Consider the following 19,496-nt stretch of genomic DNA (forward strand, 5'->3'; position numbering starts at 1 on the left):
TGTAGGGACTGTAATAATGTGCCCCGGGAGTTCAAAGGGGAATTTATTTTGGTGTGAAAAGGCTCTGTTGTATAAGCCCCTATCACATGCTGCTCACTGAGCCCCTCAACAAAATGTTACAGGAAGGAAAATTTGCCAGAGGCATTACCAGATGTGAGTCAGATTGGAAAGGAAGTTGAATTGCAGATGAACATCGGTTTGCCTGCTAAACATTTTAATTTCAAAAACATACTGTGAAGCCTGTTAATGAAATATGTTGGTTTATTTCAGTGTGATGGCTCAGTAATGACAGATGTAGTGATTTAGCAGCACAGTAGTACAATATTATACAATATATATGTAAAAATACAATAGTTAAAGGAGTTAAAGGAGATGTACATTTGTTAGAATCTTATTTTAAAACAAAAAATAACTAGAATTATCTACAGAATCTGAAGAAATAACAGTTATTTAATAATAGTTTTGTTTTTTTGACATTATGTCAAAGATGTGGCGGCCTGCATCAGAGAAGAAACTGCTGGTGTGTTCGTGTGTTTGGCCAATATGTCCCCCCTTCTTCCCCTCAAACAAGCTTCAACCTATGTTTTTAAAAGCCACTGTGTGCTCAGCTCTCAGTAATTTTCTAGCTTTGACCTCCCATGCCTGGCAAAGTCAGCTAAAATGACAGCTACTGTAACTGATCTAACTGAGCTAACTTGCTAGCAGCAGTTGCAGCAATTAGGGTTTACTCTAGCAACAATAACAACAACAACAACAATAAGAAGAATATAAGATAAATATAAGAACACTCAAAAATCAACTTTCAATCAATCCATTTTTTTCAGAAGCGCTTTGAGGTGCCTGCATTAAATAGTGTTGCTTTAATTGTTCACCTTTATGCACACACACTGGCTTTGATGCTCTTTATTGTCTTAAATTGGGCCCAGCGTGTTACCCTGACCCGGGGAACCCTTTGGTTGCTACTAGTTGTTTACTGGCTTTTCTATTGTACTGTAATTTTTTGTAGCAATCTCTGGCACAACAATTTCCTTTGGGATTAATAATCTTATCTTATCTTATCTTATCTTATCTTATCTTATCCTATCTTATATTTGTACCTTGCCTTCCTGTTTCCCTCTCTACCAGCAGAGTTATCTGCTGTCTTTGTCAGCAGTACTTTTTATAAAGTCGCCCCAGAAACACAACTCGCGTTTTGGATTTTCTAAACCATGATTCTGTTGACATAACAGCAGGTGAGCCGCGTGTGGAGGAAGCTTGTTGTTATGCGCCCAATCAAAACCAATGACTTAGACTTAGACTTAGACTTAGACAGACTTTATTGTCATTCAGTGAGCAACAAGTGAACACAGAATAAAATTTTGTTTCAGTGGCTCAGCAATAGAATTCAAATATGAAAGTATATCAAAAAAAAGAAAAAAAATACCACAATAAGAATAATAAATATCAATTAAAGCTGCAAGCAGCGATGAACGGGCCCTCGCAGTCCACGCGCGTCGGGGCATGCTGCTGTCACGGCATGCTGCTATCGCTACATGCTGCTGTCGGGGCATGCTGCTGTCGTGGCTTGTTCATGCAACAACTTCCGTTGAGGAATCAAAAGTGAAGGCAGTCAAGCTGTTGTTTCGTCATTTAGCAATAACAACGCCCCCTATTGGCCGATTTGCACCAAATTTTTCACAAACCGTCATCGTGCCATGGAACACAAATAAAAATTAAAGCTGCAAGCAGCGATGAACGGGCCCTCGCAGTCCACGTGGGTCGGGGCGTGCTGCTGTCAGGGCGTGCTCCTTGCCCGGACCCATTGCCCCGTTATTGTGCGCGCATGTCTTAACTGATAGCCAAAAACGGTTTTGTGTTGATAATAGCGCCACCTGCTGGTGATATTTGGTGTGTGAGTTACAGATGCCAGTCTATACCGGCCCAATCAGTTTCATATCCATAAGTGTTATGGTGTGGGCACAGTGCCAATGATAAAATGAAACTGCCACCAGAGCGCCACCTAGTGTCAGATCGGTAACACCTTCGTCAGCTGTCCTCAGGAGGCCATTGGCAATCAGTGTACCAAGTTTCGTGTTAATCTGACCAACCGATGTCGAGATATAAAATAGTTCAATTTAAATAGCGCCACCTAGTGGTCATGGGCCAAGATTTTGCACAGAGCCTTAGGGGCTCATGGGGAAGTAGTATCCAGAGTTTCATGTCATTTGGACACACCAATGTGGAGATATGCAACACTTCCTGTTTTGACTCGAGTCCACAGGAAGTTCTTATTTAATAACTTGAGTGTTCTTTGGCGTATCAAAATTCTTTTAATAACTTTTTGTCAGGAGGGTCCACTGATGCTGTGTGCAAAGTTTGGTGAAAATCGGTGAAATTGCCTGGGAGGAGTTCGAAAAAGTAGGTTTGCGACATTTCGCGAGCTAGTGGAAAAAAACGCTAGGCGCAAATGGGCGTGGCCTATATCAGGAGATTCAGCAAGATTCACTGAACGCGTGGATATAAGGTTTTTGAATGTGCGACAAAGTATGTGGGAGTTATTAGGCAAAAACGGTTTGTGTTGATGATAGCGCCACCTGCTGGTCATTTTTGGTGTGTGAGTTACAGGGGCCGGTCTATACCACCCCTGTCAATTTCATATCCATAAGTGTTATGGTGTGGGCACAGTGCCAAATATAAAAAGAAACTGCCACCAAAGCGCCACCTAGTGTCAGATTGGTCACCCCTTTGTCAGCTATCCTCAGGAGGGCATTGGCAATGAGTGTACCAAGTTTTGTGTTAATCCGACCAACCGATGTCGAGATATAAAATAGTTCAATTTAAAGAGCGCCACCTAGTGGTCATCAACCAAAATTTAGCACAGAGCCTTAGGGCCTCATGAGGAAGTAGGATCCTGAGTTTGACGTCATTTGGACAAACCAATGTGGAGATATGCAACACTTCCTGTTTGGAACGAAATCTGCAGGAAGTTGTTATTTAATAACTTGAGTATTCTTTGGAATATCAAAATTCTTTTAATAACTTTTTGTCAGGAGGGTCCACAGATGCTGCGTGCAAAGTTTGGAGCAAATTGGTGAAATTGCCTGGGAGGAGTTCGAAAAAGTAGGTTTGCGACATTTCGCGAGCTAGTGAAAAAAAACGATAGGCAAAAATGGGCGTGGCCTATATCAGGAGATTCAGCAAGATTCACTGAACGCGTGGATATAAGGTTTTTGAATGTGCGACAAAGTATGTGGGAGTTATTAGGCAAAACGCACTTTTCTTGATTGTAGCGCCACGTAGTGGTGGAAATCCACAACGACAACAGATTATAAAATTTTTCGCCAGGTTTGATCTATATTCCAAGTTTGGTGACTTTTGGGGTATGTTCAGGCAGTGAAAAATGCGATCATTTTGGCCGAAAAATAATAATAATAATAATCATTCGAAAAACAATAGGGTCCTCGCAGGTTCCCTGCTCGGGCCCTAATTAAAGCTGCAAGCAGCGATGAACGGGCCCTAGCAGGCCACGCGGGTCGGGCCTTGCTGCTGTCGGGGCGTGCTCCTTACCCGGACCCATTGCCCCGTTATTGTGCGGGCATGTCTTAATTGATAGCCAAAAAGTGGTTTTGTGTTGATAATAGCGCCACCTGCTGGTGATATTTGGTGTGTGAGTTACAGGGGCCGGTCTATACCACCCCAATCAGTTTCATATCCATAAGTGTTATGGTGTGGGCACAGTGCCAATTATAAAATGAAACTGCCACCAGTTAAGTTTTGTGTTAATCCGACCAACCGATGTCGAGATATAAAATAGTTCAATTTAAAGAGCGCCACCTAGTGGTCATCAACCAAAATTTAGCACAGAGCCTTAGGGCCTCATGAGGAAGTAGGATCCTTTGTTTGAAGTCATTTGGACAAACCAATGTGGAGATATGCAACACTTCCTGTTTGGAACGAAATCTGCAGGAAGTTGTTATTTAATAACTTGAGTATTCTTTGGAATATCAAAATTCTTTTAATAACTTTTTGTCAGGAGGGTCCACAGATGCTGTGTGCAAAGTTTGGAGCAAATTGGTGAAATTGCCTGGGAGGAGTTCGAAAAAGTAGGTTTGCGACATTTCGCGAGCTAGTGAAAAAAAACGATAGGCAAAAATGGGCCTGGCCTATATCAGGAGATTCAGCAAGATTCACTGAACGCGTGGATATAAGGTTTTTGAAGGTGCGACAAAGTATGTGGGAGTTATTAGGCAAAACGCACTTTTCTTGATTGTAGCGCCACGTAGTGGTGGAAATTCACAACGACAACAGATTATAAAATTTTTCACGAAGGCTAATGACTTTGCCAAATAAAATCGAGTTTTCATTCACATTCAGGCAGTGAAAAATGCGATCATTTTGGACGAAGGAATAAAATAATAATAATAATAATAATTAAAGCTGCAAGCAGCGATGAACGGGCCCTCGCAGTCCACGCGGGTCGGGGCGTGCTGCCGTCGGGGCGTGCTCCTTACCCGGACCCAATGCCCCGTTATTGTGCGCGCATGTCTTAACTGATAGCCGTCGTTACATGCTGCTGTCGGGGCTTGTTCATGCAACAACTTCCGTTGAGGAATCAAAAGTGAAGGCAGTCAAGCTGTTATTTAGTCATTTAGCAATAAAAGCGCCCCCTATTGGCCGATTTGCACCAAATTTGTCAGAAATTGTCATGTGGTGATGGAACACAACTGGGAAAAGTTTTGTGTTAATCGGACTGTGTTTCATCAAGATACACCAGAATGTCTGTTTGACCACAATGCGCAGGAAATTGTTGTTTTATATTTTGGGCGTTCTGTGGACTAGCACATTTCTTTTAATAACTTTTTGTCAGGAGGGTCCACAGATGCTGCGTGCAAAGTTTGGTGCAAATCGGAGAAATTGCCTGGGAGGAGTTCGAAAAAGTAGGTCTGCAATATTTGGCGAATTTGCGAATGGAAATTCAGTGCGAACGTGGGCGTGGCCTACATCACACGGTTCGGCTGTATTCAGGGAACATATAGATATAATGTTTAACAATGTGCACCATATTATGTGGGAGTAATTAGCAAAAAACGTTTTTACTTGATAATAGCGCCACCTGCTGGTGATTTTTGGTGTGTGAGTTACAGGGGCCAGTCTATACCACCCCTATGAATTTCATATCCATAAGTGTTATGGTGTGGGCACAGTGCCAAATCTAAAAAGAAACTGCCACCAGAGCGCCACCTAGTGTCAGATCGGTAACCCCTTTGTCAGCTATCCTCAGGAGGGCATTGGGAATGAGTGTACCAAGTTTTGTGTTAATCCGACCAACCGATGTTGAGATATAAAATACTTCAATTTAAATAGCGCCACCTTGTGGTCATCAACCAAAATTTAGCACAGAGCCTTAGGGCCTCATGAGGAAGTAGGATCCTGAGGTTGACATCATTTGGACAAACCAATGTGGAAATATGCAACACTTCCTGTTTGGAACGAAATCTGCAGGAAGTTGTTATTTAATAACTTAAGTATTCTTTGGCGTATGAAAATTCTTTTAATAACTTTTTGTCAGGAGCGTCCACAGATGCTGTGTGCAAAGTTTGGTGCAAATCGGTGAAATTGCCTGGGAGGAGTTCGAAAAAGTAGGTTTTCGACATTTCGCGCGCTAGCGAAAAAAAACCATATGCGGAAATGGGCGTGGCCTATATCAGGAGATTCAGCATGATTCACTGAACGCGTGGATATAAGGTTTTTGAACGTGCGACAAAGTATGTGGGAGTTATTAGCCAAAACGCACTTTCCTTGATTATAGCGCCACCTAGTGCTGAAAATTCACAATGACAACAGATTATAAAATTTTTCGCCAGGTCTGATCTATATTCCAAGTTTGATGAGTTTTGGGGTATGTTCAGGCAGTGAAAAATGCGATCATTTTGGCAGAAGAAAAAAAATAATAATTAAAGCTGCAAGCAGCGATGAACGGGCCCTCGCAGTCCACGCGCGTCGGGGCCTGCTGCCGTCGTTACATGCTGCTGTCGGGGCAAGCTGCTGTCGTTACATGCTGCTGTCCGGGCATGCTGCTGTCGGGGCTTGTTCATGCAACAACTTCCGTAGAGGAAACAAAACTGAAGGCAGTGAAGCTGCTGTTTCGTCATTTAGCAATAAAAGCGCCAGCTATTGGTTGATTTGCACAAAATTTAGTAGAAATGCTCATCGTGCCATGGAACACAATTGCCAAAAGTTTTGTGTTAATCGGACTGTATTTCATCAAGATACACAAGAATGTCTGTTTGACCACAATGCGCAGGAAATTGTTGTTTTATATTTTGGGCGTTCTGTGGACAAGCACATTTCTTTTAATAACTTTTTGTCAGGAGGGTCCACAGATGCTGCGTGCAAAGTTTGGTGCAAATCGGAGAAATTGCCTGGGAGGAGTTCGAAAAAGTAGGTTTGCGACATTTGGTGAATTTGCGAATGGAAATTCAGTGCGAACGTGGGCGTGGCCTACATCACATGGTTCGGCTGTATTCAGGGAACATATAGATATAATGTTTAACAATGTGCACCATATTATGTGGGAGTAATTAGCAAAAAACGTTTTTTCTTGATAATAGCGCCACCTATTGGTCGATTTGCACGAAATTTTGTAGAAATGCTCATCGTGCCATGGAACACAATTGCCAAAAGTTTTGTGTTAATTGGACTGTATTTCATCAAGATACACAAGAATGTCTGTTTGACCACAATGCGCAGGAAATTGTTGTTTTATATTTTGGCCGTTCTGTGGACTAGCACATTTCTTTTAATAACTTTTTGTCAGGAGCGTCCACAGATTCTGTGTGCAAAATTTTGTGCAAATTGGTGAAATTGCCTGGGAGGAGTTCGAAAAAGTAGGTTTGCGACATTTGGCGAATTTGCGAATGGAAATTCAGTGCGAACGTGGGCGTGGCCTACATCACACGGTTCGGCTGTATTCAGGGAACATATAGTTATAATGTTTAACAATGTCCACCATATTATGTGGGAGTAATTAGCAAAAAACGTTTTTTCTTGATAATAGCGCCACCTGCTGGTCATTTTTGGTGTGTGAGTTACAGGGGCCAGTCTGTACCACCCCTATGAATTTCATGTCCATAAGTGTTATGGTGTGGGCACACTGCCAAATATAAAATGAAACTGCCACCAGAGCGCCACCTAGTGTCAGATCGGTAACACCTTCGTCAGTTTTCCTCAGGAGGCCATTGGCAATCAGTCTACCAAGTTTTGTGTTAATCCGACAAACCAATGTTGAGATATAAAATACTTCAATTTAAAGAGCGCCACCTAGTGGTCATCCACCAAAATTTTGCACAGAGCCTTATGGGCTCATGGGGAAGTAGTATCCTGAGTTTCATGTCATTTGGACACACCAATGTGGAGATATGCAACACTTCCTGTTTGGAACGAGATCTGCAGGAAGTTATTATGTAATAACTTGAGTATTATTTGTAATTCCAAAATTCTTTTAATAACTTTTTGTCAGGAGGGTCCACAGATGCTGTGTGCAAAGTTTCATGCAAATTGGTGAAATTGCCTGGGAGGAGTTCGAAAAAGTAGGTTTGCGACATTTCGCGAGCTAGCGAAAAAAAACGGTAGGCGGAAATGGGCGTGGCCTATATCCGGAGATTCAGCACAATTCACAGAACGCGTGGATATAAGGTTTTTGAATGTGCGACAAAGTATGTGGGAGTTATTAGCCAAAAGGTACTTTCCTTGATTATAGCGCCACCTAGTGGTAGAAATTCACAACGACAACAGATTATAAAATTTTTCGCCAGGCCTAATGACTTTGCCAAATAAAATCGCGTTTTCGTTCATGTTCAGGCAGTGAAAAATGCGATCATTTGGGACAAAGAAAAATAAAAAAAAGAATAATAATCATTTGAAAAACAATAGGGACCTCGCAGGTTTCCTGCTCGGGCCCTAATTAAAGCTGCAAGCAGCGATGAACGGGCCCTCGCAGTCCACGCGCGTCGGGGCGTGCTGCTGTCGGGCGTGCTGCTGTCGGGGCATGCTGCTGTCGTTACATGCTGCTGTCCGGGCATGCTGCTGTCGAGGCTTGTTCATGCAACAACTTCCATAGAGGAATCAAAACTGAAGTCAGTGAAGCTGTCATTTCGTCATTTAGCAATAAAAGCGCCACCTATTGGTCGATTTGCAAGAAATTTTGGAGAAATGCTCATCGTGCCATGGAACACAATTGCCAAAAGTTTTGTGTTCATCGGACTGTATTTCATCAAGATACACAAGAATGTCTGTTTGACCACAATGCGCAGGAAATTGTTGTTTTATATTTTGGCCGTTCTGTGGACTAGCACATTTCTTTTAATAACTTTTTGTCAGGAGGGTCCAGAGATGCTGCGTGCAAAGTTTGGTGCAAATTGGAAAAATTGCCTGAGAGGAGTTCGAAAAAGTAGGTTTGCGACATTTGGCGAATTTGCGAATGGAAGTTCAGTGCGAACGTGGGCGTGGCCTACATCACACGGTTCGGCTGTATTCAGGGAACATAAAGATATAATGTTTAACGATGTGCACCATATTATGTGGGAGTAATTAGCAAAAAACATTTTTTCTTGATAATAGCGCCACCTGCTGGTCATTTTTGGTGTGTGAGTTACAGGGGCCAGTCTATACCACCCCTATGAATTTCATATCCATAAGTGTTATGGTGTGGCCACAGTGCCAATTATAAAATGAAACTGCCACCAGAGCGCCACCTAGTGTCAGATCGGTAACACCTTTGTCAGTTCTCCTCAGGAGGCCATTGGCAATCAGTGTACCAAGTTTTGTGTTAATCCGACCAACCAATGTCGAGATATAAAATACTTCAATTTAAAGAGCGCCACCTAGTGGTCATGGGCCAAAATTTTGCACAGTGCCTTATGGTCTCATGGGGAAGTAGTATCCCGAGTTTCATGTCATTTGAACACACCAATGTGGAGATATGCAGGACTTCCTGTTGTGACCCGAATCCACAGGAAGTTGTTATTTCATAACTTGAGTACTCCTTGGCGTATCAAAATTCTTTTAATAACTTTTTGTCAGAAGCGTCCACAGATGCTGTGTGCAAAGTTTCGTGCAAATCGGTGAAATTGCCTGGGAGGAGTTCGAAAAAGTAGGTTTTCGACATTTCGCGAGCTAGCGAAAAAAAACGGTAGGCGGAAATGGGCGTGGCCTATATCAGGAGATTCAGCACAGTTCACTGAACGCGTGGATGTAAGGTTTTTGAATGTGCGACAAAGTACGTGGACGTTATTAGCCAAAACACACTTGCCTTGATTGTAGCGCCACCTAGTGGTGAAAATTCAGAATGACAACAGATTATAAAATTTTTCACCAGGTGTGACATATATTCCAAGTATGATGCGTTTTGGGGTATGTTCAGGCAGTGAAAAATGCGATCATTTGGGAAAAAGAAAAATAATAATAATAATAATAATAAGAATCATTCGAAAAACAATAGGGACCTCGCAGGTTTCCTGCTCGGGCCCTAATAATCATTACAATTACAATAGGGTCCTCGCAGTTTCACTGCTCGGGCCCTAATTAAAGCTGCAAGCAGCGATGAACGGGCCCTCGCAGTCCACGCGGGTCGGGGCGTGCTGCTGTCGGGACGTGCTGCTGTCGGGGCGTGCTGCTGTCGGGACATGCTGCTGTCTGGGCATGCTGCTGTCGAGGCTTGTTCATGCAACAACTTCCGTAGAGGAAACAAAACTGAAGGCAGTGAAGCTGCTGTTTCGTCAGTTAGCAATAAAAGCGCCACCTATTGGTCGATTTGCACGAAATTTTGTAGAAATGCTAATCGTGCCATGGAACACAATTGCCAGAAGTTTTGTGTTAATCGGACTGTATTTCATCAAGATACACAAGAATGTCTGTTTGACCACAATGTGCAGGAAATTGTTGTTTTATATTTTGGCCGTTCTGTTGACTAGCACATTTCTTTTAATAACTTTTTGTCAGGAGGGTCCACAGATGCTGCGTGCAAAGTTTGGTGCAAATCGGAGAAATTACCTGGGAGGAGTTCGAAAATGTAGGTTTGTGACATTTTGCGCATTTGCGAATGGAAATTTAGCGCAAAAGTGGGCGTGGCCTACATCATCCAGTTCGGGTGAATTCAGGGAACACGTAGATATAAGGTTTAACAATGTCTGACAAATGATGTGGGAGTTATTAGTCAAAAACTGCTTTGTGTTGATAATAGCGCCACCTGTTGGTCATTTTTGGTGTGTGAGTTACAGGGGCCAGTCTATACCACCCCTAACAGTTTCATATCCATAAGTGTTATGGTGTGGGCACAGTGCCAATTATAAAATGAAACTGCCACCAGAGCGCCACCTAGTGTCAGATCGGTAACACCTTTGTCAATTGTCCTCAGGAGGACATTGGCAATCAGTGTACCAAGTTTCGTGTTAATCCGACCAACCGATGTCGAGATATTAAATATTTCAATTTAAATAGCGCCACCTAGTGGTCATGGGCCAAGATTTTGCACAGAGCCTTAGGGGCTCATGTGGAAGTAGTATCCTGAGTTTCAAGTCATTTGGACGCACCAATGTGGAGATATGCAACACTTCCTGTTGCGACCCGATTCCACAGGAAGTTGTTATTTAATAACTTGAGTGTTCTTTGGTGTATCAAAATTCTTTTAATAACTTTTTGTCAGAAGGGTCCACAGCTGTTGTGTGCAAAGTTTGGTGCAAATCGGTGAAATTGCCTGGGAGGAGTTCGAAAAAGAAGGTTTTTGACATTTCGCGAGCTAGCGAAAAAAAACGGTAGGCGGAAATGGGCGTGGCCTATATCAGGAGATTCAGCACAATTCACTGAATGCGTGGATATAAGGTTTTTGAATGTGCAACAAAGTATGTGGGAGTTATTAGCCAAAACGCACTTTCCTTGATTGTAGCGCCACCTAGTGGTGAAAATTCACAACGACAACAGATTATAAAATTTTTCGCCAGGTCTGATCTATATTCCAAGTTTGGTGAGTTTTGGGGTATGTTCAGGCAGTGAAAAATGCGATCATTTGGGAGGAAGAAAAACTAAAAATAATAATCAAACGAAAAACAATAGGGACCTCGCAGGTTCCCTGCTCGGGCCCTAATAATAATAATAATCATTCGAAAAACAATAGGGACCTCGCAGGTTCCCTGCTCGGGCCCTAATAATAATAATAATAATAATAATCATTCGAAAAACAATAGGGACCTCGCAGGTTCCCTGCTCGGGCCCTAAAAATTCAGTGTGAATTGGACTGTATTTCATCAAGATATGGAAGACTGTCTGTTTGACCAGAATGTGCAGGAAATTGTTGTTTTATATTTTGGGCGTTCTTTAGACTATCACAATTCTTTTAATAACTTTTTGTCAGGAGGGTCCACAGATGCTGTATGCAAAGTTTGGTGCAAATCGGAGAAATTGCCTGGGAGGAGTTCGAAAAAGTAGGTTTGCGACACTTTGTGAATTTACAAATGGAAATCTAGCGCAAAAGTGGGCGTGGCCCACATCACACAATTCAGCTGAATTCAGGGAAGAGGTAGATATAAGGTTTAACAATGTGTGACAAATTATGTGGGAGTTATTAGCCAAGAACTGCTTTATGTTGATAATAGCGCCACCTGCTGGTCATTTTTGGTGTGTGAGTTACAGGGGCCAGTCTATACCACCCCTATGAATTTCATGTCCATAAGTGTTATGGTGTGGGCACAGTGCCAAATATAAAATGAAACTGCCACCAGAGCGCCACCTAGTGTCAGATCGGTAACACCTTCGTCAGCTGTCCTCAGAAGGGCAGTGGCAAGAATTATACCAAGTTTTGTGTTAATCCGACCCACCAATATGGAGATATAAAATACTTCAATTTAAAGAGCGCCACCTAGTGGTCATCAACCAAAATTTTGCACCGAGCCTTATGGGCTCATGGGGAAGTAGTATCCTGAGTTTCATGTCATTTGGACACACCAATGTGGAGATATGCAACACTTCCTGTTTGGAACAAAATCTGCAGGAAGTTGTTATGTAATAACTTGAGTATTATTTGGAATTCCAAAATTCTTTTAATAACTTTTTGTCAGAAGGGTCCACAGATGCTGTGTGCAAAGTTTCATGCAAATTGGTGAAATTGCCTGGGAGGAGTTCGAAAAAGTAGGTTTTCGACATTTTGCGAATTTGCGGAAAAAAAACTGTAGGCGGAAATGGGCGTGGCCTATATCAGAAGAGTCAGCATAATTCACTGAATGCGTGGATATAAGGTTTTTGAATGTGCGACAAAGTATATGGGAGTTATTACCCAAAACGCACTGTCCTTGATTATAGCGCCACCTAGTGGTAAAAATTCACAACGACAACAGATTAGAAAAATTTTCGCCAGGTCTGATCTATATTCCAAGTTTGGTGAGTTTTGGGGTATGTTCAGGCAGTGAAAAATGAGATCATTTTGGCAGAAAAATAATCACTACAAAAACAATAGGGACCTCGCAGGTTCCCTGCTCGGGCCCTAATAACAGAAACATATTGAAAGTACAAATTATTGAAAGTGACATTGTTGAGTTAGGTATTGCAAATATTTTGAGGAAACAAGGTATACAGAATAAACGACAATTGTCACTTGTGCCCCAAATGACATTGCAACAACCAGGTGCACTTCCAAGATTGTACAAAACAACAGCATAAGTAGGTCGACATTAAATAGAAGAGATCACATCACAATCAGTGTGCATTTACAGGAGGAATGTTATACCAGAGAGCATCTTTCTCTCTCTGTCTGCAAAGCATGTGTGATTGACAGTAGCCAGGAGGGGAAGAGTGAGGGCATTGTCCACTAGTTGATCGATCACAGGTGCCATTGTTCTCTGAGACGGATGAAGAAAAAAAGAAATGAAAGTATTAAATGCTGAAATAGGTTGCCAAATATACTTGGGCGGACTGCCTTACTAAAGTGTAGTTCACAACCTATTATACGGGACATATATAATTATAGCCTTACTATGTAAGTCTGCTATAGTGCACTATTCTCCACAACCTTGTTATTCATCATGTGTTTTTCTAAAATATCATCATTTCATTGTACCAGTGCAAATATGTACACCTTTACAACTATTATAAGTCTCCCCTCCTTACAAAAGTGTTCTGTTCATTCTGAACTAAAGTCAGTTTTATGCATCTAACGCCAAATCATAAAGTTCTCTGGTGCAGGTCTAGACAATTAACATTGATTGAACAATCCTGCCTGCCCTCTCTGGAGGTATGGGCTCATGGCTGGTGTTTTGTACTGGCTCTTCTTCATTGACAGGTCCAGTGGCTGCTGTTGCTGCTGCTACTGAGGGGCTACAGAATAAAGTGTCTCACACTAAGGTGGCGTCATACTGTTTGCAAAGTACTTATTCTTATCATGTAGGTTATATGCCAGTGGTTTTCAGGCAACGCCATATGTTGTATTTTGTTTTGCATGCCTGGCATTTTGATCATCGTTTCCATCTGGTGCTTATTCTGTGACTTTTTCACTCTCAAACTGCAAACTTGTTTTAATTATATCAGTTGTTGAGTTTGGCACATTTGGCCATGTTAGCTTGTAGAGCTCTCTTTTTTATTCGGGCCTTTACAGCACCCCTCTCGCTCTTTCTATTATCAACCTTGTAATTTTCTATGTCTTACTCACATATTTCACCACCATGTACTTTAGTGTGTTATTCAGGGTGGTGCGGAGTCAAGGGTCAAACGTAATTACATTGTTAAAGAAGTGACCAGTCATAACCTCCTGGGCTTCTGAAGTGCAGCCTGCATTATCTAAATTTCCCACTGTGGCCCTGGTAGTATTGGTGGTAGTAGTAGTAAAAGCTGTAGCACTCTTAATAAAAGCTATAGAAATAGTTCTAGTAGTAGTAGTAATACTACCAGTAGAACTACCATATAAGAATAAATGACAGCAGCTGAATTACTGAGCTCATTTAATTTAATAAACATTTCAAACTGCTTGTATTGAAAATACCATAGCTGCCTAAATTTTCACCATCAATCATGAGTGACAGGAGAATTTGCTGAATACGTCAGTGTATATTTTATTTTTGAAAAGTCAACTTATGAGCTTATTAGGGAATTGGTTGCTGCTTGTGTCGCTTGTACGCTTATACAGCCAAAAGTGTACTGTATGTCTGTTTGTTTCCATATTTATATTCCAGTGACCAGCACAAAATGTCGGAAAAGTTTGATGTATAAATTATGTATTAGGAGTAAAGATTGTGGGATCTTTAATCTAAGTGTTGTCGTTTTAGCTAGCTTCCTGTCCGTTTTAGCTAGCTTTCTGTCTGTTTTGTAGCTAGCTGTCCTCTCTACGTCACCACACTTGCACTGCTCCATATGTTTAGGTCCCTTGGCCTCTTCCTTTTCTTCAAACATTATTCATTTCATGCCATATTTGAGAGTATAAGCTTTTATCAGGAGTGCTGGAATTGCTACGTTTCCCAGTTCCGGCATTGCTGGTATGGACCGCCTCTTTATGGAGTTCTCTGTCCTAATTTGATAAAGTCAGCAAGGATACCAGGAAATTTCTTTTCTCTTTTGCTACTACTACTTATTCATTACTTTAACTGCATGCGGGTAAGACATGGGTTACTGCCCAAGCACTCACTTGGATTATAGAACTGTTAACACTTATTCTAATAAGAATACACTTACAGCAACTTTAAAGAGAAAATGTAGATTTAATTTTTTTTTCACCCCTACAAAGCTAAATTTAATACAGGTGTCTTTTTTATAAGGTCTTTGTGACTTTACTGATCCTGGTCCTCCTTTCTCCTCAATGTACAGCTCATTGTGCAGAGAGCTGTGTTCATGGCCGTTGCATGGCCCCCAACACCTGTCAGTGTGAGCCGGGCTGGGGAGGATCCAACTGCTCCAGTGGTAAGTCCTCCAGCTGTTGCTGTCTGTGAGCAGTCATTTCTTTGTGTGTGAGACTCTGGTTTTCTGTGAAAGCATTTCTCTCTGTAGTGTAATGTGTCAGTTGTATTCACTCAATTCGGTCTTGTGCCCCATCTTAAAACACACTAATCATATGCCTGGTATCCTGGTTGTTTACTATTATTTGTAATGTGTCGATGTGGACAAACGATCACTAGTAGGACCAGCATGCTCATAGCAGAGCAACATAGTAGCTTTTGGCAAACTGATCAACAGGGGTCAAAGGTCACAGCACGTCACACACGGGCCATGGAGTGATACTCTCACACTGTCGCATCTCCCTGCAGCTAGATTTGGTGTGAATACGGCCTAATGCTTGCAGTGACTGTACTGGTAAAGCACTCCACACAAAGGACTGGGAAGAGACTTTCTGTGGTTGCTTATGTGCGTTCATGTTTAATACAAATAATGTCACAGGAAGTTATTAAGCCTGCAGTCACAGGGAGAAGTTATTGGTTGGGACACAGAAATTAAGTTAATGGCATTACTGTTAAGATGGCAGTATTAACCTCCTGCTTGAGCTAGGTTAAGAATGTCTTTTATTTTTAAAGCTTGAAGTACTGGAACGTAGGAAGTAAACTCTATAGGAGTTGCTCCAGGGGTCATTACATTTATTTCATTCCTTAGTACTCTTGCTGCTGTCTTTTTTTTTTCTCATGGTATATCAATTTTAGGTAGCTGTTGTTTATAAAAGGCCTACACGCACCCCCATGCTTTTTTTTTTTGCAATACCCTCAATGTTTTTTGTTTACTTTTATCTCTCTCTAATGCATTTTCAGATGTTTACTACAGGGAAATGTATAAGATGTTTACACAGGTGTCTGGATCATATCAAATCAACGTACAGTCAAGTTATTTATAGGGGTGGCTCAATAGCGACATCTTTTAGAATATCTGCAGGCAATAGTGGACCAATCGGGTTTGAGATTAAAATGGTAAACTGGAATGTTAGAAGACTTAACCACCCAGTAATACTCAATAAGATATTTCTTCATGTCTGAAAATTTGACAAATTACACAGAATAGGACCCACACACAAGACGGCAGGTGAGCAACAAAAATCAAGCTTTAATGAAAATAAAGTCCAGATCCAAAAAATGCAAAAAACAAAGTTCTAAGTGCTATATCGTAGGCAACTGGATGTGTTTCAGTTTCTTGAAGATGTTTCATCTCTCATCCAAGAGGCTTCTTCAGGGGAGGTAACTTATCAATTTAACAACCATTCACACCTGGGCTCAACTAGCCCTAGCAACCCACACGAAGGCCAGTTGAGTCAACGACCCACAAGTGGCCCTAGCAACTCTGAAACTCAGAGCTCACATGTGTCCTTAACGACTGTAAGGACACTCCCACACAGTTTAAAAGCCTGCAACGACCCTCCAGTTAGTTAGAACTGAAGAAGCCTCTTCGATGAGAGGTGAAACGTCTTCAAAGAAACTGAATCACACTCAGTTGCACTTAGAATTACCATGACCTCAATGACTGAGAACCTTCATTAACACAAAACACAAAGGTGAACTACAAAAGCTAAACAAAGTCCAAACCAAGAAAAGCAAAGTACCAACCAAAAGCAAAGTATCAAATCAAAAGGCAATTGTACCAACCAGGAATGACACAGGGAAAAAAAGCCAGAAAGACACGATGGGGAGCTGAAACAGAGCAGAACAGGATGGGAAACTGAAAAGACGAACTGATAAAGACAGCAGGAAGCACAGACTATAAACACAGGGGAGGTAGGGATAATTGGACACGGGTGAAACACACCAGGGAGTAGCTGACAATTCCAAAGGAAGGAAACATCGACAAAGGAGGAAATGGAAAGTGAGACATGACACGAGAGGATATAACTTCAAAATTAAACAGGAAAATAACAAAACCACAAACTCAAACATGACAAAATTAAAGGGTGACAAAAGCCCCATTCACACTGCCCTTACAGTGCGGGAATCATGCACTGATTCCCGCATCGCCGTCCGTGTGAAAGTTACAGATGCGGAGAGGGGGGACGCTGCTCTGAGAGAGCCAGAGGTAGTATCAGAGCAGCAGCAGAGGCGAGCCAGTGTTTTTGTTTATGGAAAAGGGGTGTGTCAATCTGATGGTGTTCACAGTCTGACAGCTAAACACAACCTTCACTCATCAAATAAAAGAGAAATGTCCTACACTTTAACCCACAAAGCAACGTTACAGGACCAAACAACAGTAATGTGGTAACTGGCAGTGTCTTTGGCAACTTGTATGAGGAAAAAAATGTGAGAGTCAGACAGGGTCCTCAGATTACTGATGCCGATTATGTAAAAATGTAATTTAGAGCAAAAAAGTAACTTTGTCACTTTCCATGATGCATGGTGGGTCAGGATCTCAATCACAACACATTATAACTGCATCCATATTATTAGAAACAGTTGGTGGATACATGTTTAGATTAACAGGTGGAAACCAGAGGAAACACGTTGAAAAAAAAACTCACGGATGTTAACGTCATAGTGCTGCGGGACCAAAAGAGGCGTGACGGTACACATCATGATGTTGACAACTGTGCTGCTTGGTTCAGTGTGAACAAACAAATGCGGAAAAAAGGTGAGCCTTCACTGCGGCAATGCAGAGTCTCTGTGTGAAAAGGACATATAGCATATTTACAGGAAAACACCTGCTGAATAAAGACCAGAACAGAGTAAAGGGAACAGGGTTTACCGAGATCTATCATTCTAATTCAAATTGCAAAGCTAGTGGGTTGGCCATTCTTTTACACAGAAAATTGCAGTTTAAGGAAATAAGGAGCCCCTCAAGACAAAGATGGTAGATACATAATTGTTTAAGGAACATTGTGAACAATTTTTTTGTTTTTTCTCCACCACAGAAATTGTACACCAAAATCAGTTACTTTTTATTGGACCATAGACCTCTTCCCTTGGTGACCTTGATCAATTGCGATATTTTATTATAGTATTGTTATTATTATAGTTACATTTTTATATGATTAGTTTTTAACAGTTTAACAATTTTTTTCCACTCTTAGATAACTTTTAAAAGATTAAAACCTTGCACAGAACTAACTAATGAAATACATCACAAATACATACACATTAGCTCAGCCTGGTTGGAGGCCAGTTTTTCTCATGAAAAATGTTTTCAGTTTTCGTTGGCTGGGTTAATGTGTTTGCTAACGTCAATTTGCAAGCTTCAAACTGGGACAAGTAAATGTTTTGGTTGGCCAAATTAATTACTTTATCATATATTGTTCTGTTGTTCCAATGAAACATATGGGGGAAATGTATCTAGCTGCGAATCAATTTTCAACCTTAATTTCTCTCTCTTTGAATTTGGGGCATGCTGAGGGACACACCAACAAGGTTTCTTTATGTTCTCTGTGTCTCTGTGTGGCCCCTTTAAAACCTGACATTCTTCTAGAAACCACCTACGTCACTGGTACTTAGAAGAACTACAGGCCATTTCAGCTTAGATTTCTTGTTTCCACCTCTAGGTATCCGATACATTCATGGGGGATGTGCCAGATCTCACAAAACAATTCTTTCATGTCATGCTTGTATGCATCCGTTCAACTCTGAAGCATCATTTTAATATATTTATATACTTCATACTTGTAGCATTAGCGACGTTCAAGCTCAATGTTTCTTAAGTGCCGTTCTTTTGATAATTACTTCGTTTTTTTCACCAATATTTTTATTGATTTTACATATTTAACTAACAAACAGACACTGAATAAAACAATGGCAATACTTGAACTAGACATAAAATAAAATAAAATATAGATAAAATATACTAAACATATTTGACAAACAGTAAAACAGACACATCAAAAACAGACTATTAGACATAACTAAATATAGACACACTCAGCAACAGACTAATTTCAAAGTCACTGTGTACCTTGACGGCTAAGAAATTCCATTAGAGGTTTCCACACTGTTTCAAATTCTCCTGCCTTTCCCCTTGTTATGTAAGTCAGCTTCTCCATTACAATACAAGATGCCATCTTCTTCACCCCACACCCACACAATATAAGGCAATCATCCTCCTGGCCTGCAGGAGTCCAAAATCTATTAAAGTTGTCTGATTTGAATTAATAATAACATTTTGGGGATATATACCTAATATACACACTTTTGCTTGATAAGGGACTTTCACATTACCAATGTCAGATATGGTTTGAAGGATTGTTTTCCAGTATTGTTTTAATTTGGGACAGTCCCATACACAGTGAAACAGAGCGCCTCTCTCCTCTAAACAAAACTGTATAAAATAAAGAAATCTCCTCCCATTTTGATTGAGAACTATGAGATTTTCAAGATGTGATAGTGGTGGTTCAGATGTTATCTGTTTATGTTTTGATAATATGAAATGTTTCAATTGTAGATATTTAAAAAAATGTTTTTTAGGAATATAGTATCTCTGACACAGCTGATCAAACGTAAGAAGATTGCCATCCATGTATAGATCCTCTATTTTTTGCACACCTCTTCTTGCCCAGATTCTGAAACCGCCATCTGCCCTTCCTGCCCTAAAAA

At 41.1% G+C, this 19,496-nt stretch overlaps 1 protein-coding gene across 1 annotated transcript in view; it reads left to right on the top strand.

Moving 5' to 3' along the window:
• Positions 1 to 19,496, top strand: part of megf10 (multiple EGF-like-domains 10) — a 188,099-nt gene that overhangs the window by 23,155 nt on the left and 145,448 nt on the right. The window contains exon 4 of the mRNA XM_073477850.1: positions 14,821 to 14,913. Coding sequence (XP_073333951.1) covers positions 14,821 to 14,913 — 93 coding nt within the window. The remainder of the gene's footprint in view (positions 1 to 14,820; positions 14,914 to 19,496) is intronic.

The sequence above is a fragment of the Pagrus major genome, chromosome 1 (genome assembly GCF_040436345.1).
Source record: "Pagrus major chromosome 1, Pma_NU_1.0".
Classification (NCBI taxonomy): Eukaryota; Metazoa; Chordata; class Actinopteri; order Spariformes; family Sparidae; genus Pagrus; species Pagrus major.